The following is a 24,077-nucleotide window of genomic DNA, read 5'->3' as shown; positions in this document are numbered from 1 at the left end:
TTAGTCACATAAAATTGTAACACCTTATTCACTACAGTTCTCTCCCTTTTTATCTTCTTTCTCCTTCCTGCACATGTCCTAGGAGAAAACTGCTTTTATAGACCTTTAGGGACAAAACAGGTATCTCAAGAGGGAAGAGCAGAAGCCAGTAAAATTGCACAGAAAGGAGGCAAGTGACAGAAGTATGTGCCTTGCCTTGCTCAGATGTTGGGGACCTGCCAGCTAAGGATGCAGTCTCTGAATTCTCCCTTATTGGGGAGTTACTGACATGACCCAAAAGGCTTGACAAATAAAACATTGTTCAAGCTTTATATATATATATAACGAGTCCAGGAAAAAAAACGTGACTTTTTGTGAGCCTTCCGCTGTCTGCTTACTGTGAGATGAAATGAAACTGGATACTAACCCTAATAACACATGATTTATTTAACTTTGAGCTGCTGGCTTTTTATATTAGAAAAACATTGTTTTACCTGTCTGGTTCAACTAGAGAAAAGAACAAGCTTGTCAAATTCAACGCTTCTTGCCAGGTTTTATTTTGGTATTAATACATATATAATTATATATAAAAATGTATGCACATATAAATGTATATATATAATTGTATGTATGTGCAAGTAGAAGAATAATCATCTATACTGACAGAATCCCTCAAAGGTTTCATAGTCTCTCCATATTTTCTCATTTTCACAGGGTTAGGGGGTCACTTTTGAACGTGTTACTGCATTTTATGTGTGTACTGTACAGGTCATCTGTTGTCTCAGCACATCCCCCAGTATTTTGGTATCAAAGAAAGGAAGGAGGCACTGCCACCAAAAAAACCTTACTGTTGAATACATAAAAATACACTCTTCCAGGCAACAGGCAAGCTTTAAAAGAGGAAAAGCTACTCATCATAGAGTGAGGGTGGGGGGAAAGGCTAGCAGAGCTTTAGATTTATTTGAGCTCTGTGAGCAGATCTAAGTTTAACACATGCCCAGAGGATGCAAAGCCCAAGTCAAGAACAATAACTCACTTCATGTCAAAGCCCAGTGAAAAGATTTCTTTTGACAGCTCCTGTTTCATGCTCCCAGTGAGCTTACTGGCTTCCTGCACAGGCACACGAGCCTGACCTCTCCCATTCACCCACAAGTTGGCTGCGTATAAAATGGCCATTAATTCCAGCTGGCACATGGGTTTGGCTGAGGCCCTTCCTTCCTGTCAGCAAGAGGGAAAAAGAGCTGGGGGGCTGTGTGGAGGGATGAGACAGAAACAAGCGGCAATCCACAGGCTTCCATTGCGAGCCCTCTGGTTTGCACCTCTTAGCTGATCATCTACAGTCACACTGACATTTAGGCAATAATACTTCGAGCTGATTGAGATAGGAAGAGGAAGCATAGTCTCCCGGGAAGCACAGACCACACATAGTAGGAGCCCACTCTTGATCTGATGAGAATTTAAGAAATAAAGCATTCTAACAGCTGTGCTGGTGCATATTAGAAATACTATTTTCTTTTTAATAGTCTCTTAGTTTACAAGAATATGCCGATCAGTTATTTTACTCAAAACTAAGTGTGAAGACAAGCATCACAAGTATCTTCCCTGAAAAAGCTAGGTAGCCACACTTCTCTCCACATACAGACTGCAGGGCTTCAGTGTAGTTAAAACATTTACAAGACACTAACCTAAAACTGCTTTTGAAAAGGAAACATACAACATAACTTTGCAAGGTTATAGCTGAGCATTGACAAAACCTTAGCATCCACTAGACTGGCTGGTTTGCTTGTAGTTCAACAAGATGGATTTGAAGGGAGAACTGGACACTGATCTGCATGTAGGACTTCTACTTGAAAACAGAGACAGATGTCAGTAGAAACTGCTACAAAAAACCAAGAAACATTTGCAGCAAAGATTTGCTATATAGTCTACAACAATTTTCTATATGAAAACAGGTAACCAGACCATAACACAACGTGGCAGTGCTGGCCTGAAGTGCTGCATTAGACTTTGCTTCCTTACTGAAAGGTTCAAACTCTAAGGACCAAATGAATAAGCAGTGAAAGCAGAATGTGGGGAAGTTAACCATAAGAATTCTCTCTTCTCAGTTGTCTGATAGCTGGCAAATGGAAATTTGTTTGTGCGATGCAGAGGAGGCAGCGACCTTTAAAGCAGTCCAACTTCAAAAGCTGAGGATGTACAGGATACACAAAGCCACCAGAGTTTGGTTCTGTGGGGTTTGCGTGTCATGTGTTGTTGGGTTTTGTGTTTGTTTTGGGGTTTTGGGAGTTTTTTCTTAAAAGCACATCTCAGATCACCAATTTGAGTTATAGTACAGTTCTACATCACCAAGGTAGGAATCACATATACCTTCTCCAAAGCCAACATGAAGGTGATAACTTCTGTGGGAGAAGTTGTTATCTACCCAGATACGCAGCACTTACCCTTGTGGGCTAGTTCTGTCATGGAAAACACCTTTACTAAAAGTTGAGCATTCATTCTGAATATCCAAGTGGTAGACCCATGCAGTGTAATGTGACAATTAGAAACTTCAGTTTATGCATTCTCAGACCCAAAAAACGGGATTAAGTTTGCCATTATTGCCATTCCATACACTGCCATCCTCTCTGCCTTTCAACAAGGCTGGAGAATATGTAAGCTGAAGTCACTTTGTATAACTGTAAAAAGCTTATCTATTGCCGTACAAAACTTTCCATTTCCTTAGCCTCAATAGCCAGAATTAGTGTCACAGCTGTTGGGGAACCAGTTCAACCCAAGAATGGCTGGAGCTCAAACCCACTTTTAAATTAGATGATCAGAAATTAAATGTGAGAATTAAAAGAAGCCTTTAAGACAAATGAAACACCTTTCAGAAATGATAGATGAAAAAAGCAATTTGAAGGAGACAAACTTTTCCAGCAGACAAAACAGACCAAGAGGAAATGCAGGTGTTCAGCAGTTGGTAGCAGGAGACAGAAGAGTGGCAATGAAAGGAATTCAAGTGGAAAAGATTTCATTTGAAAGCACAGAAGAATATCAAAACATTATTTAACAGTAGGCAGGAAAATAATAAAAGGACCCAGGAGAGGGGATTTAGGTATTGTGCTGGGTGGTTGCAAATGTATTGAGCACAAAGTACACTCAGGAACATGTAAGTTTCTGTAACTAGTTTTCAAGTGATTCCAGTGGTGTTTGTCTCTGCCATGCCTCTCAAATTCCAACAACTCTATCATACCACAGTCTCTTATTAAGTTTCACAAAAATCTTAGTAAATGTTAGGGAAGAAATAAGAAAAAAAACAAATCAGATAACAGAGCAGAGTATCAAAGTAAAGTAACACTACTCCTCAATTTCAATATGTTTTGTGACAAAGATATCCATCTCTCAAATCTGAATCTAGGCTGACTAGTTACAATAGATACGGAACTATCTGTTCAGTTGTTAAATTTCTATACACTGAAGTTATTCTAAAAACTAAGGGATAACTCAAGATCAAATTTAGGCACATGAGTCAATTTTAGTAAAATATAAAATCCAAAACAGATGGTCCAGGTGTAAGAAACTCAAGAGAAAGGCAGATCTATCTTTCACTGTGAAGATTAATTAGAAATCAAATCCATCCAAACTGCCGTAATTACTTAAAGCTATGATTGAACAAAGGGCAAGAAAACCCCGTATTCCAAACAGATTGTATTCAAAATTTATTTTTTAAATAAAAGAAAAACCAAGACAATGATTTTAAATAAACACGGTATATTCTACACATCCGTAGATCAACACAACTTTACATAAGCAATTTTCAACTTTTAGAAGTTCTGTTGCAGCATCTTCTAAAACATTTGACAGTGTTGGTTTCCGTTTCATAATCAACCGAACAATACCCAAATGAAACTACTTGCTTAAGTGAAGCTCTATTTTTCATGACCAAGGATGGCTCTACTAATACAAAAGCACCTGTTAAACAATTATCCCCACCTAGTTTTTTAAAAATGAAGTATTTTCAGCCTTTTTTTGGTTCTGTTCCATTGCCTGCATAGAAATCAGCATAAAGCTAAGTTGCAAGCTAAGCTTCACTTTAGCAGTGCAATGAATGGCATCAAACTCCATGAAACAAATGAAGATATAAACATTGTCAGCAAAATTCAACTATGTAAAAAACAATATTAAAACCAGAATGTTTTTGTGGGTCACAACTAGACTAGCTTTCAGTGTGCAACTTTCCTCAGGAAAAGTGCTTCTTCCTGATTCACATGAAAAGAATGAAGCATGCATCAAAAGCCTTTGTTCATACAGAAATGCCCATTAAGAGAGTTCCATGGTATAAGGCAAAAGAGATATTAAGGTGGATGAAGCATTTTGGCCCAAAGTATGTTTTACAACACATACATACACGTTACACTTGTGTAGCATATGACAGGTAAGGGATTGGCTCAGTAAGGTAAAAATGTCAATTTTTATAAATACATGTCATTATTGCTAATATGCTACACGTTATCATCCAACTTTTAAAGCCGCTTTATTGGCATTAGCCTTGTAATTAGCAGCTCACATTCATGGTGATGATATGCTATTCCATATGAAGAAAAGCAAAGCAGCATAAATACAACTATGAAAAACAAAAGGCTTATGCAACATCCCTCTCTAGCTTTGCTGTGTTGTTTTTTAATTAAAAAGTGTTCAAAGAAAACAAGTCCAGTTCACCACAAATTAGGAAGTCTCACAATGAGGTTGGAACCAAGCTACAGGGAGCAGAGGGGAAAAAAAACACAGCATGCATTATCTAGTTCTTTTAGTCATACCACTGGAATACAAAAGTCCAATTTAAAGGCTAGACTAATAGTAGAAGGCAAAAAGCCAAGAGTAGACTTAGTTTGATATTTAAATTAAGATTAAAATTTTAATCAGTAACAGCAAACTCACTCGGCCCTTTAATATATTCACAATATCTACTGCAATTGAATACTTAATTATGACTAATATAGGTATGTATGTTCACTTTAAAAAGATATTAGATACCTGCATCATGAAATTACATTCTTAAGACATTGTGTAAGAAAATAGCTCATGTGTGAAATGTTTCTGAAATGTATTTCTGCTCCCTTCTACGTCTCACACACACCCCCCCACACACACCTGCCCCCCCACCCAAAGCATTCACTCACAGGGTAAAACACAAACACCCCTTAAAAAAGGATGGAAATATTGAAGGGGACCAGCTTGGCTAGTTACAGCACAGTGCTTAACAAGGTTCAAGACAGAACCAGATCAGAGTTGGCCAAAAGATGCCCACAATACATGCCTGACCAGTAATTCCTTCCAACTTGTTCTATCAAACTCAGTCCACTTTTGGTTCATTGCAATGACTGAAGTATTTCATATATACACATATAAACACAAGACTCCAGCTTTACTTTAGTTTGTTTTTGCAAAGCATTTTTACCTTTCCATTCATTTTGTTCTGCAGCAACTACAAGAGGTAGGCATAAAGCATTTAAGAGCTTCTTTCCCAGGGTCCTATTACTAGCTCAATTTAGTGGGATAAAACAGAAATCAGCTGTACTTCTGTGATTTTACTCGGTACAACCTTGTACAATCCAGCTGGAAAATAGCTATGTGAACCCTGGATTTCTAGGCTAGCACACCATGGAGTAAGAAGCTGTTCATGTCCAGGAGGATTTTTTTTTTTTTTTTGCAGAGTTTACTGCAGAGCATTCCTATAGAAAGTTGATGTCAGGACCAATTCTCTCCATTTCTATTTGTACACAGGAGCAAGGTACCATTTGGCCAAGACTACAGATGTATTTTCACAGATGCAAGTGCCATGCAAAAATAAATTAAAGAACAGATACCAAAACATACAAGTAGTAAAACTACTGAAGGTAGATTTTCTTAGAAGTATTTATATAAACAATTTATAATACTTTTCTTTCCCCATTCTCTTTTTGACATTCACAGTTAAAGCTGTGGCTATACATCAAGAATTTCTTCTGCAGTGCCTCCACAACGTAATCTGTAGCGTCCTGTCCTCCAGCTAATAGTGGGGTCCCACAAAGCAGATAGGAAAATATAAATTGTCATGGATTCTCTGATGAACCAAGCTACTGCATAATCAAGCTTTGAAAAACACAGAGCTCCACCCTAGGAATAGAAAAAAACCCAAATATTTAAACATCCTGAATATTCAAAAGGAATTTTAAAGTAATGTAAAACATTTGTGTTACAGATAAATCTATTCTACAGCTTTATACAGATTTAGATATCAATAGCATATTTTTAATAAGCCAAGAACAATTTCCTGTTCAAGATATGATTACCCATATTAAACATGAGGAACTTGGCAGAATGACCCAGAAGGTTTGAAGGCAGACTTGCATGTAGAGCAAAAGGCAAAGTGTGACAATTTCACGTTTTCCTTTTTGAAGCTTTGTAAAACTGTGTTGAAGATGACACTTCGTTTTTGTCATAGACCCCAAAAGAACAGCATCTAGACAGAACACTCCTGCACATTCCCAGAGGAGTGAAATTCAAATAAGCAAGCCATTGGCCTATTGCATAGGAAAAGTGGGACTAAAAAAAGCTTATAGCCTCTCTGTATTTTCTGATCCTTTGAGAAATTCCAGGTACAAGCAGAGCTGGAAATCAAAGAGGCTTCAGAAAAGGAAGAGTAGGCACAAAGCTCTTTTACATGCTGCACATGGTAAGAAGAGTAATCAGAAAGGCAACTGCTAAACTGACCTTCTGGAGTCCTACAGAACCCACACAAGGCCTAACTTTGTTTTTTATTTCCAGTATGCGTTAAGACTACCAAAAAAGTATTTTTCAGTATAAGGAGAATTAATTGATAAGTTTGAGGACACAAGTAATTATGGATCACGTTTGGATGGAATATGGTCACAGCACAAAGTAGTCTAAAGCATTAGAAGAACAAATGCTGTTCTGATTTGTGACATCTTTCTATATTAAAAGTTTTTTTGAGGCCTCACTTGTAGTGATGGGAAGATTTTATTTTTAGAAGCAGGATGCAGATGTCCCGTAAGTCCATTATTACCGAAACAGTGACAAGAGTACATCTGCACCTCAATAAATACAAGATAAAGTGACAGCTAAGATAAAAGAAAAAAACAAAATCCCACAAAGCTGCTGTTTTTGTACCGGTAAAAAGAACCTTAAATTTTCTGGATATGCCTACGTAAAGCAGACTGGAAACATGAAGATTAAGGGGACAGATATGCAAACTCTCAGAGCATAGGCAGAGGGAGGTGCATATAGAAAACAAAATATCCAAGCACACTTACTCCTTTTTGTGCTACCATAATTGAAGCTGGAAGACTAAGAAACAACAGTATTTGACCTGTTATTTCCTTGATGTCAGGAGAATTATTTTGTTTTAATTAGGCTTAGTGTTTTGCTGAAGTAGATGGCACCAGTAACTCTAATAATCTCCAAAAGAACATGAAGCTACATACCTGAACGCCTTTCAGTTGAATGTAGTCAAATATAAACCATGCCAAGCAGTGACACATGAAAAATACCATTATATCCCATCTAAACACATGATGAGCTGCCCATCCAATAACTAGACTGGCAACAAAGCACTCTGAGATTGGCTCACAAATTATTGTGGCAGGCAACATATTAATTCGCAGTTTGGCCCACCTACAAAAGACAAACAAATCAGTTCTGACTAGACACTATTCTTTGTCCTCCTCCCCCAACTCATCAAATAAGCCATCATGGTCTTTTCTGACAGTGTTAGTTTAATCTCAATTTACACCTCCAAATAAAATACTACAAAAAATCTCCCTTTCAAAGATACTGCACATAGCATTTAAAAGGTGCTAAGGGTTGTTCTTAGCTTTTTTAATACTTATTAGTCGTACTTCTGTGGAAAGTCAGTGCCTCCCTCCCAACACTAACAAGAAGCATGCATTAAGCTGTGCATTGGAACATCAGCATTCTGGACATTTGATCACATTAGATTGGAAAATGTATTCCTGCTCATTATGAGGTTATCCACATTGGAAGCAGGTGACAGAGTTGTGTGGGAAAGGAAGTAAAGACTAAAATTTTACCTGATCATTCTCGACTGAAACTGAGAAATAGAATAGGAACCAGAGTTTTGCATTGCAACTTGTGTGGCCATTGCAAATTTCCAGCCCCTGAAAGTGAATTAATATAAAAAACATGCAAATAAGAGATGCAAAAAACAATTAGAGAACAATCACCCACAAATTTTGTTAGGCTGAAAAAGTTTCTTTGGCATATGTGCCATATTATTACAATAGGTATAAGCAAAAAAAATTAAGTGTATTTATCAAGTCTCTTCATTGGAAGAGAGCAAATACCACTTCAATAATACTTAAACCAAGTTCTCAAACTTTTTTCCAAATGAATTGACAATTATATGGCTTAATTAGTTCCAAAACACTATATTGATGGGACAAAGCACATGTTGTAAGCATGTTTGCCGTATACATGTAAAGCTGACCTAAACACCTATACTTACAGTATGTACCATCCATTTAAGAAGAGATTTAAACAGCACTTAAAGCAATAATCTTACTTCAGAGTCATCTTACCGGTCAGCTATAGCTTTGGCCATAAAGTAATCTTCAGCAATATATTGTGCAAAAGCTATCAGTCCTCCAGCTTGGTCCAAGACATCCTTCCTCATCAAGCATGACATTCCTGTTACACACTTAAAGCCAGTTAGGTTGGCTGAAATATATGACCTTGGATGTGAAGTTCCAAAATAAACCTGCCAAAACAAGATAAGGCTTTTAAAACTCTGTATGTATTTATGCAAGTACTACTCACTGACAACTTTTTCTCCAAAAATGTTTGGAGGGAAAACAGTGCTAGATGTGGCCAGTTATGACTGTGTATTTGGAAAGATCTTTACCACCAATCTAAGAAATCTAGTCTACCACCAAATCTGAGAAATCAAGCAGTGATATCAGCTGTGTTTTTACAAATCTATAAGCAGGTTTTAAAGCCCCATATTAAACTAATGTATTTCACTTTGTATTTAATCTCTAATTTATTGAGGTTATTCTCAGGGAATACAGATATTAAAAATCCACTAATTTACTAATCACTAGGATTAATATCTTATTTGGTGATAGCTAACTCTTCTTCCTGTTGTAAAGCTTAATTGCACTACAGCATACATGTTCTTAGAAACTTACTATATGGTTGTACAGAAGCAAGGGAATTGTTTAGTTAATATACTTGTAGACAATGAAACAATTCACATTGTGAACTAGTCTCCTTACAAGATTCAGTAACTTAAAACTAGGAGTGTCTGGTAAAGAGACAGTGGGAATGAATGCTAGCGCCTCTTACTACTATTCTTATAGATAGCCTTCACACTGGTCTTACTAATACAGTTAACTCATGCAAGAAGAGACATGCTCGTCTCACAGTATACTGGATCTGGAAGCAAAAAGGTCTTCCAGGAATACAGCAGCAGATGTTGTAATTCTTGCCACTTCAGCACATAGCAGTACTAAGAGCTTTGTGCTATAGCTCCTTGCTCTAAGAGAAAATTGAGACTTTGTGTCTCAAAAAAATTACATGAGCGGCCCTCTCTCCATGCAATGAAAAAGTACTGAATTTCACTTCACTTTCATCTCTCACATTTTCTGCCTTTGACAGACATCAGTTAGCCTTGGGGCCAAAATGCCTTATACATGCCAGCTTAGAATAAAAGATAGCAGATTAAATTACATGCCTTGAGACACAAGGAACAAACAAGAAAGCTCAACCTCTTCATTCTACAAAAGAGAACTTACTGAGAAAGAAAGGGGAGAATAGGACAGAATGAATGATATGAAGACAGTGGATAGGAATCAACTGTTCACTTTCTCCTCCAAAACAAGTATTAGGAGACTACAGAAGAACAAGGGTCAGAGTGAACAAAGTGGTGGTTCCTGTAACAGATAGTAGATCTATGGAACTTCCTGGTAAAGACGGTTGTAGGTGTTCAAAAATCTATATGAACTCAAAGAAAGAATGGAAAAGTTCATGTAAAAAAAAAATCTGTTCTTACTAAAATACTAATATATTAAATATTAGTAAATATATGTCTACTTCATGCTCAGGAAGTCTCTCAGTTGAACATTGCAGAGAGTTGAGACAGTATTACAGAAAACCAGGATATAAGCCTTGCTTATGTTTTACTCTCCTCAAAGGCTCTACCTATAACCCCTGCTAGAAATAACATACTGTGTGAGCTGGACTTTGCTCTGACTTATCATGGACATTTCTGTGTTCCTTTTCAGACATCAAAACAGAATTAATGGCTCTAAGCACTAGAAAAAAAGAGTTCTTCAGTTTTAATAAATTTTCAAAGTCCATGATTTTCATCCTGTAATCTTTATTGTTTGTATTGTAAACTTAAATATTGAATCAATGCTCAGAGCACCACAGTAGAATTTTGGAGCATTATCCTACATAGTTTGAAGTGTGACTGCAGCTGAAAATAAACATTTCTTCCCTCAAAAGGTGCAAGAGACACTATACAACTTCTAGGTAGCACGGTCTTGCAAAAAAAAACAAACACCAAAAACAAACGCAAACAAACCCAAGAAACCCCACTGCACTCACCTGTTCAAGGGTAGCCGCAAAACCCTGTCTGTCTGCAACATAGGGAAGCCCGTGGACCAAGCCTACTTTTTCAGTCATTTGATTGGCCATATCTGTCAGTGTGTCTGGAGTTACTAAGTGGCAAATAGAAAAAAAGACAGTTTATTGACCAATTCTGTCATTAACAAACTACTGTATAAAGACACTAATTCTCATTCTATCACCAATATCAAGAGCACATATACTTTGATGCACAGTATTTTGGAGGAACAATGATTCAGAAAAATAATAATAGTTATTAACATTATGACCAACGACAAGTACAATGGAAACAGCTTGAAGAGTATTTTTTTAAATGGGATTTTTACCTTTACTTAAAGATTAAACATTTTTATACCATGAAAATATTTTTTCCAAGATTTTGAACTTCCATTTCTACTTGTATTCTCAGTCAAAATAATCCCCAACTGCTTGCCTACAGGGAATAAGAGCAGTATGTCAGCACATTACAACATACACCTACCTCTAATTCCACTATCACAAATCCATATGAGATCATATTTGGCAACTTCATAGCCAGGCATTAAGTTGTTAATCTTGGGGTTAATGCCAACCTTCTTGCCACCTAAAATGTACAAACATCATACTCAAGTAACATATTTTTTTTTAGAATTCAGACTCAATACCCAAAATAGTTAGACATACTAACTGAAGAGCAGTAAATGTTTACCCATTAATTCTTAAAGCCCACTTTTATGAAAATGATTTAAATTTTAACTACTCCTTCACGTCTGTATTTTAGATCTTACTACAATTATACAGAGGATTAAAAAGGAAAAAAATATTCATACGCGTCCTCAAAATGGCAGGGTAACAAGGTTAGTGTAATTAAAAGGGTAGTAGAATTACAAAGTTTATTATTACATTCTGTAAGGTAAATATTCTCTACCTCTTATTTCTTAAGACTACTGATTATGACCGTTATACTCTACAGTAATTTTAGCATAAAAATTAAAAAGAAGCATAATGAAGTGAGACACACTCTTCTGCTTCCAACTGACAGATGTAATCCAGTTTATTTCATGTCAGAGAAAAAAAGTTACATTCTACTACCTAGTTTTAATATCCCTTCCCTCCTCTAATTCAAATGTAAAGTGAAGAAAGAGCCCTACAGTCTAAGCTGATGAAGAACTGTTGCAGGACCTCAAGCTCAAATACAGCCACAAGTCCAAGTCACTTCCTGCATATTTAGTTCAGTGCAAAGACAGAATTTAAACTGCTGTTTCAGATATAGAAGGAAAAAAATGTGGGGGTTGTATAAATCATTCTTCAGAGTTTTTTTGGACATGTCACAGACTGTGACTACAAACTTAATTCTTTACCCCAAACTGATGATTAAGCTACAGAACCAACATGGGCTGAACAAGATGACTATTTATTTTAGAATACTGTATATGGAATTAAAGACATAAAAAACATTTTACAAATAAAAGTCCCACCTTCAAGTTGCACTGCTTACCTATGAACAGTCTAGCATCAACATTTGGGTATTTGCCAAGAAGCTTTTTGCACACATCAATAGCTGGATCATCATGATCTTGTACACAGAGTAGTACTTCATACTAGTAAAACAAGAAGTATACACATGTGTAGATTTATATGCACACTTAATATCAAAGTGGCCTAGGGAATAAAGCTTTATTTTTTCAGTTTGTTACACTATTAAAAGAACTGTTATAGAATTAAAAATAAAACCAAAGGTGTTGTTTCACATCTAAAGACTACTTTTAACATACAACCAAGTTCTTGTGAAGAAAGAACCAAGCCTGTATGCCAATAAACTTGTACTGAGGAATGTTAGTTTTCTGTCATTGGAAAGATTTCTATTAGGCTTAATGCAAGACATCCATACAAGACCAAATTTTTATTTCCACTTCCATTTTTGTTCACATGGATCTTATTCTTATATTCAATGAAATTACAGCACAAAATATTAAAGGAATGACGTTACATTCCTTTACATATATTTCCTATACACTTGACTGCATACCTCTGAACTATACCTTTTTCCTTTACTTTGTAGATGCATATGCAGAACTGAGTTGAAAAACAACCCAGAGACCAATATACATACACTTAATTGTGTAATAAAGCTAAGATCAGGAACTGGTATATACATATGTAATGTATATGTATTTTTCTCATTAGTAGAATAATGGTTAAAGAATCAACAAGAGGTAAACTGTAGCTGTTTCAGCAATCATGCTACATACTTGTTACATATGAGCTACAGAGAGTGGGTGACAAAATAGCATTTTAAGAACCAGTCAGTATTTTGACATAGCTTTGCAAGCTTTGATGGAGGTATTAGTTTCTGCATTAACAGCAAATTTCTTGAATACTCCTTACTCTCTCCCTGTTGTAATAGTTTAGTAATTAACAAGTTATTAGACCTCTAATCCAAAGAATAAAAGTCAGAAAATGCAAATTTCTGATCAAGATACCTAGAAGCCATTTTTACATTTATACATTTGATATAGCAGTTGTAAATAAGAGTCCTTTATACTATTCTGTTGCATCACTGAACTTCATTTTCAGTAACTGCTTAAGCAAAAACTAAACTGAACTTCAAAAGCTGCCTGTGGGCTCAGTGATGAGAATCTCTGATGTTCTTGTTCAGTAAGAAGTAATGCCTTCTGTTGTATGAATTAAGGTATAAATACATTCTTTCAAGAAAAAGCGGTACTGTTAAGCACAAAAAACCCCAATGACTAACTACATTTAGAATACCGTGGAAACAAAATCATTAACCACTAAATGGCAGTTAGTAAGACATGGTCTAGCACTACAAATTATCAAACACATCTCTACCTCTCCAAATGCAAACTCAAAGCCAAATTGCCTAAAGAATGAGCAGCATTTGATTCCTATCATTTTACCAGCATAGAAAATAGAATTTAAAGGGTAAAAAAACCTATCTCATTAAGCAGACAGGTCCTTCCACCACAACAGAACAATCCTGACAGCATGAACATCATAGAAATTACCAGCTGAAGAAATTAGTTCTTTATTGCTCATCCAATTAAATATGTAAAAGAAAAACTATTTTTGCTAGTACTTAGATAACTAATCTTCAATCCAGCTGCAGTGACACTTCTATAACCATATTCTCCAAGAAATTAAACCAGAAGTAAAGAACTTTGACATGATAATATTTGAAAACTGAAAAAGTCACAGTAAATGGCCTATGTATGCTGCAACAAAGTAAAGAACTACAAAACATATGACTAAAGCAGAAGAAATACAAAGCTGCTTATCTACGTAAACGTTACAATCAGGTTTGTTTGGACATAACGTGAATAGAAAGATTTCTGCCAAAATTTTGATATGCACAGTAAGTAAGAACTGTTCACTAAAAAATATTACATGTAAATCCTGCAGTTTAGAAGCTGCTTAACTAGCTTCTACGCAAGACAATACTATTTCACACATGAGGTATCACAGAAGAGTATCAGAGTATCAATATCACTGCAGGTTGAACTCAGCTTCACTGGAACAAGTTTTAAATTATTCTTTCCTAATGCTTTTTCCCTGGACAGCTGAACTTTAAAAGCAGGCAATACTGTATTCTATTTTTTGTTGTCTAATGTCAATCTCGAAGTATTTTTGTAGTTATTGTACAGAAGTATTTTCAAACAGTTTGGGGATCTTACTTGTACTGCATAATATATGCCCCAGTAAACTGAAGTATTCATACCTCAATTTTCACTCTCCTTGGGAAAAACATGATTGTCACCATTGTTATCTGAACTTCAGATTTGTGCTGAGTAGTAATATTTTAAGATTGCCACCCATATGTATAAGTTACCAGAAGGGTCAAAACTCTCTCTAATAGAGCAAGATCCAGCATAACTTTTTCTGAATTGCCAACTAAATTGCATTTGTAGTCAAATGTTTCAGCTGCATGATGTTTTGATGCTCGTTATAGTCATAAAATACCATCAGACATTGTAGCAGCTTGTTTGCACTGTTTGCAGTATTGGCATACACAGCACACCTCAGGTATGCTTTAAGCTTATCTTGGCCACACTTAATCTTTATTGCACTTTTGTTGAGTTGAAAGGATTCAAATGTTCATGCCTGAAGTTTTTCAAAAGGCCTCAAAGCTTCATTACAGAAAAACTACACAACCTTTAATCATTTCCAAATGGTGGGGTTTTGTTGTTTGTTTTATTCTGCCTACTTAGGAATAAGTTTAAAGCTCTTGGTCAGAATACACAAAGGAAACTCGCTGTACAGCTTACACATACCTTTGACCTTTTACAACTTAAGCAGCAGTGTCAGAAGCAGTTTTGAGAAGAATTGAGAAGAGAGGTTTTAAAAAAGTGAATTACAAGTTTTAGAATTCAGGAGATAAGCAATAGAAAACATAGTCCTTTTTCCACCCAGAGGAGCATAAATCACGTAGTAAATGATGCAGCAAGTATTTGCAGATTTCTCCTTGAAGTTGTAAGCTATTTAGAGCAAGGACAGCACCTGACACACTTACCATTTGTATTACTTATATTACAAAGTCAAACAGTGTTCAACAGCAAATGTAAGCTTTTATTAGCTATTTGTTTCCCAACACCAGTAAGTGGCTTGCAGACTATCCTTCCTACCAACAACTGGTGAGATACACTACCTCATCATTCATCAATTCTTCATTAGAAGATCCATCAGTAAGGACCGCCAGAAAGTTTCACAGGCTATCAGGTAAATGTTCTCTTTTAGAGAATCTGTTACGGAGTAGTAGTTAATTGGGGAGAGTGTCTGGGCTCTCATAGGATCTTTTATAAATTGAAGGGTTTCATACTGGTATAAACATCACAGTACAGGAATAATGATTAAACATTTATCCCTAAGCCTTGGTCATGTTCCTTTATAGACAGCTTTTTTAAAAAGAGTAAGCTTTGAAACATGTAAAATGTGTAATTATGCATTTGCTCTGGAAGGAAGAACAATCCAAGGCATAATCAAGTTGCATTGTTCTAGTCCCAGCTCCTGATGGCACTTTTGGAGGCATGGGAGGGGGAAAAAAAAAAAAGAGACACTAAATAATATACATACTTTTGGATAATCCAGTTCAAAGAAGGTTTCCAAGTTGTTGATCAAGTTAGGGTCCACACCTTTTAATGGCTTTAGAAGTGAGACACCAGGAAGCTTGCTATATGGCTGTTTGTCTGTGGTTTTCTTATTGAGGTGCAGGCGTCTATAAGGAGAAATAACATATACCACCACATAAAGAATATATGCTAGAGAATTTAATTCAACGTACAGTCAGAACTAAGAAAGCTTGGGAGTTAAAATTTCCACCAAAAAAAATTAGTTTTGGTTGTAGAAACAGCTATTTTTATATCTGACAGTTGATGTGTCAGAGACAATGCCTAAAAAACCTTAGCATTGTATGTAGCTTAAAATCAACCTTATTCAAGTTATTAGACATTTCAGATTAATGCACTTTTCACTATGCATTTTGAACACTAAGAGTGTAACTTACCAAACTGCATATGATACAAGATTTTTCTGCCTTCCTCCACAGCATTAAACTCATAGTATTATAAGAGGATAATCATAACAACCAATTGAGTGTTAACAAGGCAAAAAAAGGGTCAGGTGCTTTTTTCCTGCATTAAGTTATGCAAAACATAATTTTATTGTATACACACACAGGAGCAAATGCAAAATTAAGTTCTGAAAGCTTGATGGGCCAGTGTACAATAAAATTTGCATCTATATAAGTAACTGGAGAAAAACTATCTGCTGAAATTTAAAATTTGCAAATTAGTGTATATACTGCATACTGTAGTTTTCCAACATGCACAGTAGTAAGACTGAAAGAATATTTTATTGCAGCATGTACCTAATGGTATAAATTCTTAGCTTAAAAACTTTCACATTTTAAAATTCACAAGATGCTGCCTCAAAAAAAAAAGGGAATAGGGTTGCTCCATAGAGTGCTTCACTCTGGCTAAATGGTAAAAAAAAAGAGTCAAGTTACTAAGAAGCATACCCCTGAAGAATGTATCTGACCAAGTGAAATTACTGAACTACAAACGAGCTCCACTAAGAGCAGAAGAGATTTCAGTAGTTTCTATAGCTATTCTGTCCTGAAATGCGACAGTGACATCACATTTGTTACCTGATCAGCCCCACCCCCTTCCCAGCATGCTCCTTTCAGGCAGATTTTCAGCTGGACACCGCAGGCATAATGCTGTTAGAAAATAAACAGTGGGCTCACTAAAAAGACAGAAGGACAAAGCGAATTATGTCCTTGTACTGTTACTGAGTCCAAGCGTAGGCACTGCAGAGGTAAACTGAAATAGTCTTTCTGAGCAATTAACAGCCAAGGGACAGTCAGACCAAAGTAAGAAAAGCAATAGTTCACATAGCTACCACAAAGAAAGATTTCCTTGACAATTTTCACAAACATAACAGCAAACCAGGGTTTTAGTGCCAATAAGAAGGGAGAGTCTCAAGAATGCAACTTTGACCAAGAGGAACAAAAGGTAGGTAATGCAAGGGAGGGAGGGGAGGAAGTACTCCATTTAGAACAGACTGTAGCAATGCACATAGCTTTGTACAGAGGCAAAAGCCTTTAATGAACAGGAAATAAGAGAAGGAAGCGGCAGAGTAAATGGAAAAAGGAGAGAAAGGACGAAAACGGACTTGAGGCAGGACTGTGATAAAGAATAAGCACCAAGTGCTAAAACAGCAGAATCTTGCGAGGCATCATATTACAAACCATGCTGACACATAGGATTACGCGGGTGATTGAATTACATGAGGAAAAGCCTACAGATGGTGTAAGAAGGAAACCTTGGAAAACACGCAGATGAGGCATGCAGCATTATCAGGATCTATTCAGCTGTGAAACACCGTACACTGAGACTTTTGACACAGTATGGCTCAGTATGGTAAGACTGTCTCTGACATGCTATCTTAGAAATAAGACTCCAGTTCATGTTCTATTCATAATGCTGCACAAAAGTGGCAGCCTGCCATCCTGAAAGCACTGTGATATTGTGACACTAAGGTAAAGCAATTTCCATGCCAGTAATTACAATGCTTTGTTAGACTATAAAGCAAGAGGCAAATTAACAGTAAACCAGATGATTTTACACTGAAAAGGACTATTTGTGAAGTGGCATAATGTGAAAAAGAAATTAAAAGTTACAATTGAAAACCTACCAGAGAAACAAACCAACCACTATAAAAAACAAGTTACAATATTCAAGTTAAGGCCAACATTCATCATGGAAGTCAAAATAGACTAAATTTAAACAACGTTATCATTGTTGATACACATATGTTCTAAACGAAGTTCTGTGTTACAGAACATGCATCAAAGTCTCCAAAGCAGAAGTAAGATGAAGCAGTAAGTTGGTATTTTTGAGAACTAACTTGTGCTTATGGTGGTTCAGTTCTCAGATGTTGTGATCAGTGGTTTTCATTACCATGGAGCATTTATGACATGTACAGTTCAAAATGATAAAGGAAAGCAATCCTTTCACAAAGTCTGTATCACAGATTAAGTATTGAAATGAGCCCAAAGCAGTCAAAACCACTAACTACATAGATGTACTTGCTTAATGCATTTTTTCTACCATTTTTTCTACCTCTGCAGTAAGCTGCAGAAAAACAGCACACCAAGGAATGTATAACAACTTTGGTCTGTGAAACAGATGCTGGCAGAGCACTAAAGGCACTTTCAGATCCTGTGTGTGAGAGATCAGTAACCAGGTTATCTATAAGCACTTTTGCACCTACATATATTAAAGGGATCAGCCTGCAATCCCTAAGTAGTGAAACTTTGAAATTCCTTCTAAGCAGTCTCATGCTCGTTTACCTAGGTGGGGAAAGAAAAAAAAACAGCAGCAGGATGCATAACTGTCAGGAGCTACAGTTCAACTAGTTGTCTCCTGCTTCTCCTTGTAAGAAGCATCTGCAAAATTATCTCAAACTTGGCTCCTTAGCACAATAATTAACTCACAGAAGCAACTGTAATCTAGATTTCTTCACTCAGCAGAAGAAAAAAAAAGTGTTTCCAAAGACAAAACCCAGGCTACTGAGTTATCACTACACAGTATACTACATGATTAATTCTTGCTAATATGCATCAAATTAAGCAACAAAACTTTTTTTAAGGGCCTAGATTACTCTTCCTGCCCCTACTTCACTAAGGTCAGGAGAGCATTCTAGCAAAACCAAAAATCTTGCTATAGTACAGAGACTGCTGGGTCTCCCAGATGCACTAGTAATATAAACCTTTTTAAAAGCAGCTGAAAAAACCTAAGCACTCTTTATTCACTCATTTCAACCTTCCCTCAGCAGCTACTTAAAGAATTGCCCTATAGAATCATAAAATCTCTGGGCTGGAAGGGACCTTCAAAGGCCACCTAGTCCAACGACCCTGCAATGAGCAGGGACATCTTCAACCAGATCAGGTTGCTCAGAGCCCCGTCCAGCCTGACCTGGGATGTTGCCAGGGATGGGGCATCTGCCACTCCTCTGAGCAACCTGGGCCACTGTCTCACCACCCTCAGTGTGAAAAGAATTTCTTCCTTCTATCTAGTCTGAATCTGCCCTCTTAGTTTAAAGCCATTAACCCTTGTCCTGTTGCAACAGGCCCTGCTAGAAAGTCTGTCCCCACCTTTCGTAGAAGCTCCCTTTAAGTACTGGAAGGCTGCAATAATATGTCCCCAGAGCCTTCTCTTCTCCAGGCTGAAGAACTCCAACTCTCTCAGCCTGTCCTCACAGCAGAGCTGTTCCAGCCCTCCGATCATTTTCGTGGCCTCCTCTGGACCCTCTCCAACAGGTCTATGTCTTTCCTGTGCTGAGGGCTCCAGAGCTGGACGCAGCCCTGCAGGTGGGGTCTCACCAGAGCGGAGTAGAGGGGCAGAATCCTCTCCCTCGACCTGCTGGCCACACTGCTTTGGATGCAGCCCAGAAGACTGTTGGCTGCCTGGGCTGTGAGTGCACATTGCTGGCTCATGTCCAGCTTTTCATCCACCACTACCCCAAGTCCTTCTCCTCAGGGCTGCTCTCAGTCCCTTCCTCCCCCAGCTTGTATGGATACCAGGGGTTGCCCTGACCCAGGTGGAGGACCCTGCACTTGGCCTTGTTGAACCTCATGAGGTTCACATGGGCTCAATGCCTCGAGCTTGTCCAGGTCCCTCTGGATGGCATCCCATCCTCAGGCATGTCAAATGCACCACTCAGATTGATGTCACCTGCAAACTTGCAGAGGGTGCACTCAATCCCACTGTCTACTAGGGAGAGGCAAGTAATTCTTAATCAGAAATTTCTAACAGATACTTAAATATTGCAAGACAGCACTAAAAAGATGCAGGAAGACATCCCTTGAAGGCTCTGATTCCACAGGCCATCAAAGCTAGCTAGCAGATCATTACTTCTGAGAGGGGCTGTTTTCCTGCTTCTACTTCTGAATTTACACTCTCCCCTTCCCCAGTTCATTTCCATGTTAGTGAGCTGAACCATCTCACACAGGTGTTTGTGGAGTGTTGGTCTCCTATGGAGTAGCAGACAGTTCTCAGCTTGAACAAGAGAAATAAAAAGACAAGATTATCATGCTTCTTTTGGCAAGAGAAAGGTGAAAAGGATGATCTCCCCATATCTTCCTTACTTTTTCTACATGTCTTGTGTTAAAACATTTCCAAAAGTAAGTACCTTTATGCACAGAAGAAAAAATGAAATTTGCTGCAGTTATACCACATTGGTTAGTGCACTAAATACAACCAAAAGACTGGAGGAGTTCAAAAAGTATTACAGATAACCCCTAAATTCATGAAAGGTTTAACAGCACCCTTGCTTCACAAAGGCTAGTATTAGCCCATTTAAAATCCTATCACATTAATGTAATGTTATAAAGACAATTCTACATAGATAAGGCAGATAACTACCAAATAAGTTTCAGTATCTCACAGCAGTAACTTATTATACAGTCATCTGACCATTTTATAATTAAGTAACCAAGAACAGTTGTTATATAGAGATTGTACTTTTATAGATAATAAATATATATATGCCTAATCATGTATTCATAGGTGCAGTATTTTATTTATAGGTATCGGAGTCATGAATTCAAGACAGTATTTGGCTTGGGAGCTACTGTGCGCATTTTTGCCTGTCTGTGAAGGCAGGAGGGAAGGAGTCTGCACAAGCAGCCTTTGCAATCTCTCTCATCCACCCCATCAGGAAGCAAAACAAGACACTTGGGCACAGAGGCAGAGAGAAGCACAAGAGGGCTCTCTGCACTGACACAACTACACCTGAATAACACACTATTATCAAGTACTTATTTCTCATGCTGCTCTACCCAAACAAAATCAGCTGTGGCCACAGGCCTCCTAGGAAATGGACACAATTATTCTTCAAGCAGCAACTAAACACCTTGATCTTGTTTTCAACCTCCCCCCTCCACCTAGAGTTTTGTAAGTTTCAGCTAGAGTTGAACCAGTTTAACCACACAGTACTGCTCAGAGGCACTCCCTCCTCCCTCCTTTCCCCTCTTTTTCTGGGATGTGCTGTGCTTCTCAGTGATGCTAACATTTGTCTGACCCTACAGTGACCCGAGATACTTAAACCACCACATTAACTATTACCTATATATCATATTAGCATTTTCTCAGTTGAACTTAGCAAGTATACAGTTTGAAAGGATGCAACAAGATGACCATGCAGCTTTGCTAGCAGCAAAGACCGCCCCAGTGTTCTTTTTCCTTTGTGCTGTCACCAACACCAGCCAAACAAGACGACATGCCAGTAGCAAGGCCTGTACAGTCCTGCTTCAACTCACTCAATAGAACATTAAATCTGTTTTTTTTCCCTCCTACTTCTGGTTGTCTTCTGCCAAATTAAGAGTTAGGGCACCTTAGGGAAGGCTGCAAGAAGCTCCAGAGCATGTTCAAGAAGGTGCCTGTCAATGTTGCTGCAAAGATCATGGGATAAGAGAAGGAACAGGGTCTCCTTCCTCCTCAGGCTTCAGCAGGCTTCCAGAAGAGCTGAGCTGCCCATGGGTGAGCAGCATAAGCCCACTCACCATGGAGTCAGAGCAGGACCAGTGTCAGAACAAAGGAAGCATCAGGAGCACATCATCTTCCTCTAGAAATGTACACAAGGATTTGGGTCAGGTCCCTGAAAACCCTCCCACAACCAACATCACATCACAGTATTCCTTTACAGCATTCACTCCCTTATAGCTTGCTTCCTGCCCTTATTTGCCTGCCAGAAACAGCTAACTAGAATTAATTATAGTAAAAAAACCATTACCAGCATTCACAAGTGACTCTTGAAGTAATACTTAAGGCATGCCAACTTCTACCTCTCTTGGCTGAAAGGAAGACATCACCCCATAGAAGTGTGCTGGTGTCAGTTCAGGACACTTTTGCTCGGCTGCCAGCCCAGGTCAACCAATCCCACCAGCCAACCTAAGTGTTCTGAGGTAGGCAGTCTTCCTCATCCTCCACTCCTGCCACTTGCTTATACCTGATTCAACAGCCATATGGACACACAGCAAGTCAATACACCCACCAACTTAACAGTTACACAAGTGTCAGATCCAAAACCAGGGAAGAGCAGAAATGCACAGCTGGGGACAAGTGTAAAAGAATTAAGAGGAAACTGTAACATCACTTTTAGTGTGTCAGCAATTGTAATTAAAAACCATTAACACATCACTCAGCCTTGATAAAATGCTCAGCAACAGGGAAGTACACAAGTCTGAAAGAAAGAAATGGTGGGTGAGATTCAGGTGCCCACTTTGTAGTACAGACTTGTCGTCATTGCCTGCCAGCAGAGAAACACAGTCATAGGTTTGTGCATGTCTGCAAAAAAACTGAAAACAAAAAACAAACTCCTATGCAAACAGTAGGATTACATGTTGCAAAGCATGCTGCAATTTGTTAGTGCTTCATCACATGCCATCTGAAGGCAGGCCAAACATTTCATTCACTTTCAATGCATATTTTCTCCTGTACTACACAACAATCAACAGCTAGTAAAGACAAACAAAATCATACAATGCAGAACACTAGAAATCCTACCTAGTGCTATTTGACATTTTGAATTTGAAATCTTCATACAGCTGAAATTCTTTAAGAAGCATCTTCCAAAAGTTATCACAAAAGTCACGTTCAGTATATGCAAACCATAACTTGATACAGTCCTTTAAGAAGCTGGGAAGGGGGAAAGTTTAAACTTCTTCCAAACTTGCTTTAGAGTTTTAAGCAGTAAAAGAAATTATCTTTAGGAAGAAAGAGCACACACTACAGGCCTCAACTTAAAGCCACCAAACACTCCCTTTTTTTAAAATCTAGAAATTCCTCTTATTCCCCTCCCTGCCCCCACACCTGCACAATAAAAGAAACAAACACACTCCCATACAATAGGTTGTAGTTAAACCTCAAGCAGTGGTAACCCTTTTGCTGTCCCAATCCTAGGTAGTTTACAGTTCAGTAAGCTGAAATGAAATGTGCCTAACAAAAACACAGCAAGTTCCCTACAACACAGCAATTACTGGATCATACTAAGCATTAAAATGATCACACAGTTTTTCCTTGTCTATCCGCAGGCTGCCATCAAAATAGCAATGCATTCCCTGTTTCTGCTTTCCCACACCCTCAGCCTACTGGTGGCTATAAAGCAGTCAGTGCCACAAGATAAATTGGATCAGCCTGCCGATCAAACAGAGGACTACCTCACAGAAAAAGCTAGCTTGCTGATCTGAGTCACCACATCACCACATGCTCACTAAAGGCAGATTGGAGTAACAGAAGTGTTTAGAAAGGTGTAGGAGTAGGAGGGGATTTGGATTATCCCTTTGAGCATCAAATCAAGATCCACTGAGGCATAGAAATAGAAATGCTTTTTGATACAGATTCCTTGCAACAAACTTCATGCAACTTGAGAGAACTGCATCCAGCATGACTTGTGTTTTATTTATGAGAGCATCTCCAGTGGATGGCAGTAACTCTGGGCCAGCTAAACGTACCACAGCAGAGAGCTTTTAGTACAGGATCAACCCCTCAATGTTAAGTATGGGATCTTTTTAAACACAAAGCTTTAGAACATTTGTACTGTGAGACTATTCAATTTGGTTTTGCCTTTTATTTTGCAAATCTATAGGAATAAAATAGCTCAGCCATATTCATTTCATAAGGCACAAATTTATCTAATGTTTAGGAAATGATGTTGTCATTTAATGTGCTTCCTACAGACCCCAGGTTGCTCCTTACCACTCCCTTTGTGCCAAAGATCCCTGCCATCCATCAACATCTTCCAGTTTCTTCTCCCTAAAAGCTTCCAGAACAGTTAACTGCTAGCAACAGAACTGTGTTAATGACTAAACAGAAACTAAATTAACAAATCATAAAGCAGATACTATGCCAATTAATTTTTTCTTGATTTCCAGTGGAGGACAGGCCATTTTTTATTTAACTCAAGTTAATTTTATT

General features: G+C 37.8%; 1 protein-coding gene across 1 annotated transcript in view; it reads right to left on the bottom strand.

Moving 5' to 3' along the window:
* Positions 1 to 5,406: 5,406 nt before the first annotated feature.
* Positions 5,407 to 24,077, bottom strand: part of UGCG (UDP-glucose ceramide glucosyltransferase) — a gene marked incomplete at its 5' end in the record, with an annotated part of 29,632 nt that continues 10,961 nt past the window's right edge. The window contains 8 exons of the mRNA XM_082012907.1: positions 5,407 to 6,114; positions 7,443 to 7,632; positions 8,049 to 8,135; positions 8,556 to 8,734; positions 10,585 to 10,697; positions 11,087 to 11,188; positions 12,083 to 12,185; positions 15,673 to 15,814. Of these exons, the coding sequence (XP_081869033.1) occupies positions 5,944 to 6,114; positions 7,443 to 7,632; positions 8,049 to 8,135; positions 8,556 to 8,734; positions 10,585 to 10,697; positions 11,087 to 11,188; positions 12,083 to 12,185; positions 15,673 to 15,814 (1,087 nt within the window). The 3' untranslated portion in view covers positions 5,407 to 5,943. The remainder of the gene's footprint in view (positions 6,115 to 7,442; positions 7,633 to 8,048; positions 8,136 to 8,555; positions 8,735 to 10,584; positions 10,698 to 11,086; positions 11,189 to 12,082; positions 12,186 to 15,672; positions 15,815 to 24,077) is intronic.

Source organism: Phaethon aethereus (genome assembly GCF_964289735.1).
Source record: "Phaethon aethereus genome assembly, chromosome: Z".
NCBI classification, from domain to species: Eukaryota; Metazoa; Chordata; class Aves; order Phaethontiformes; family Phaethontidae; genus Phaethon; species Phaethon aethereus.
This window is presented reverse-complemented; position numbering and strand designations above follow the sequence as displayed.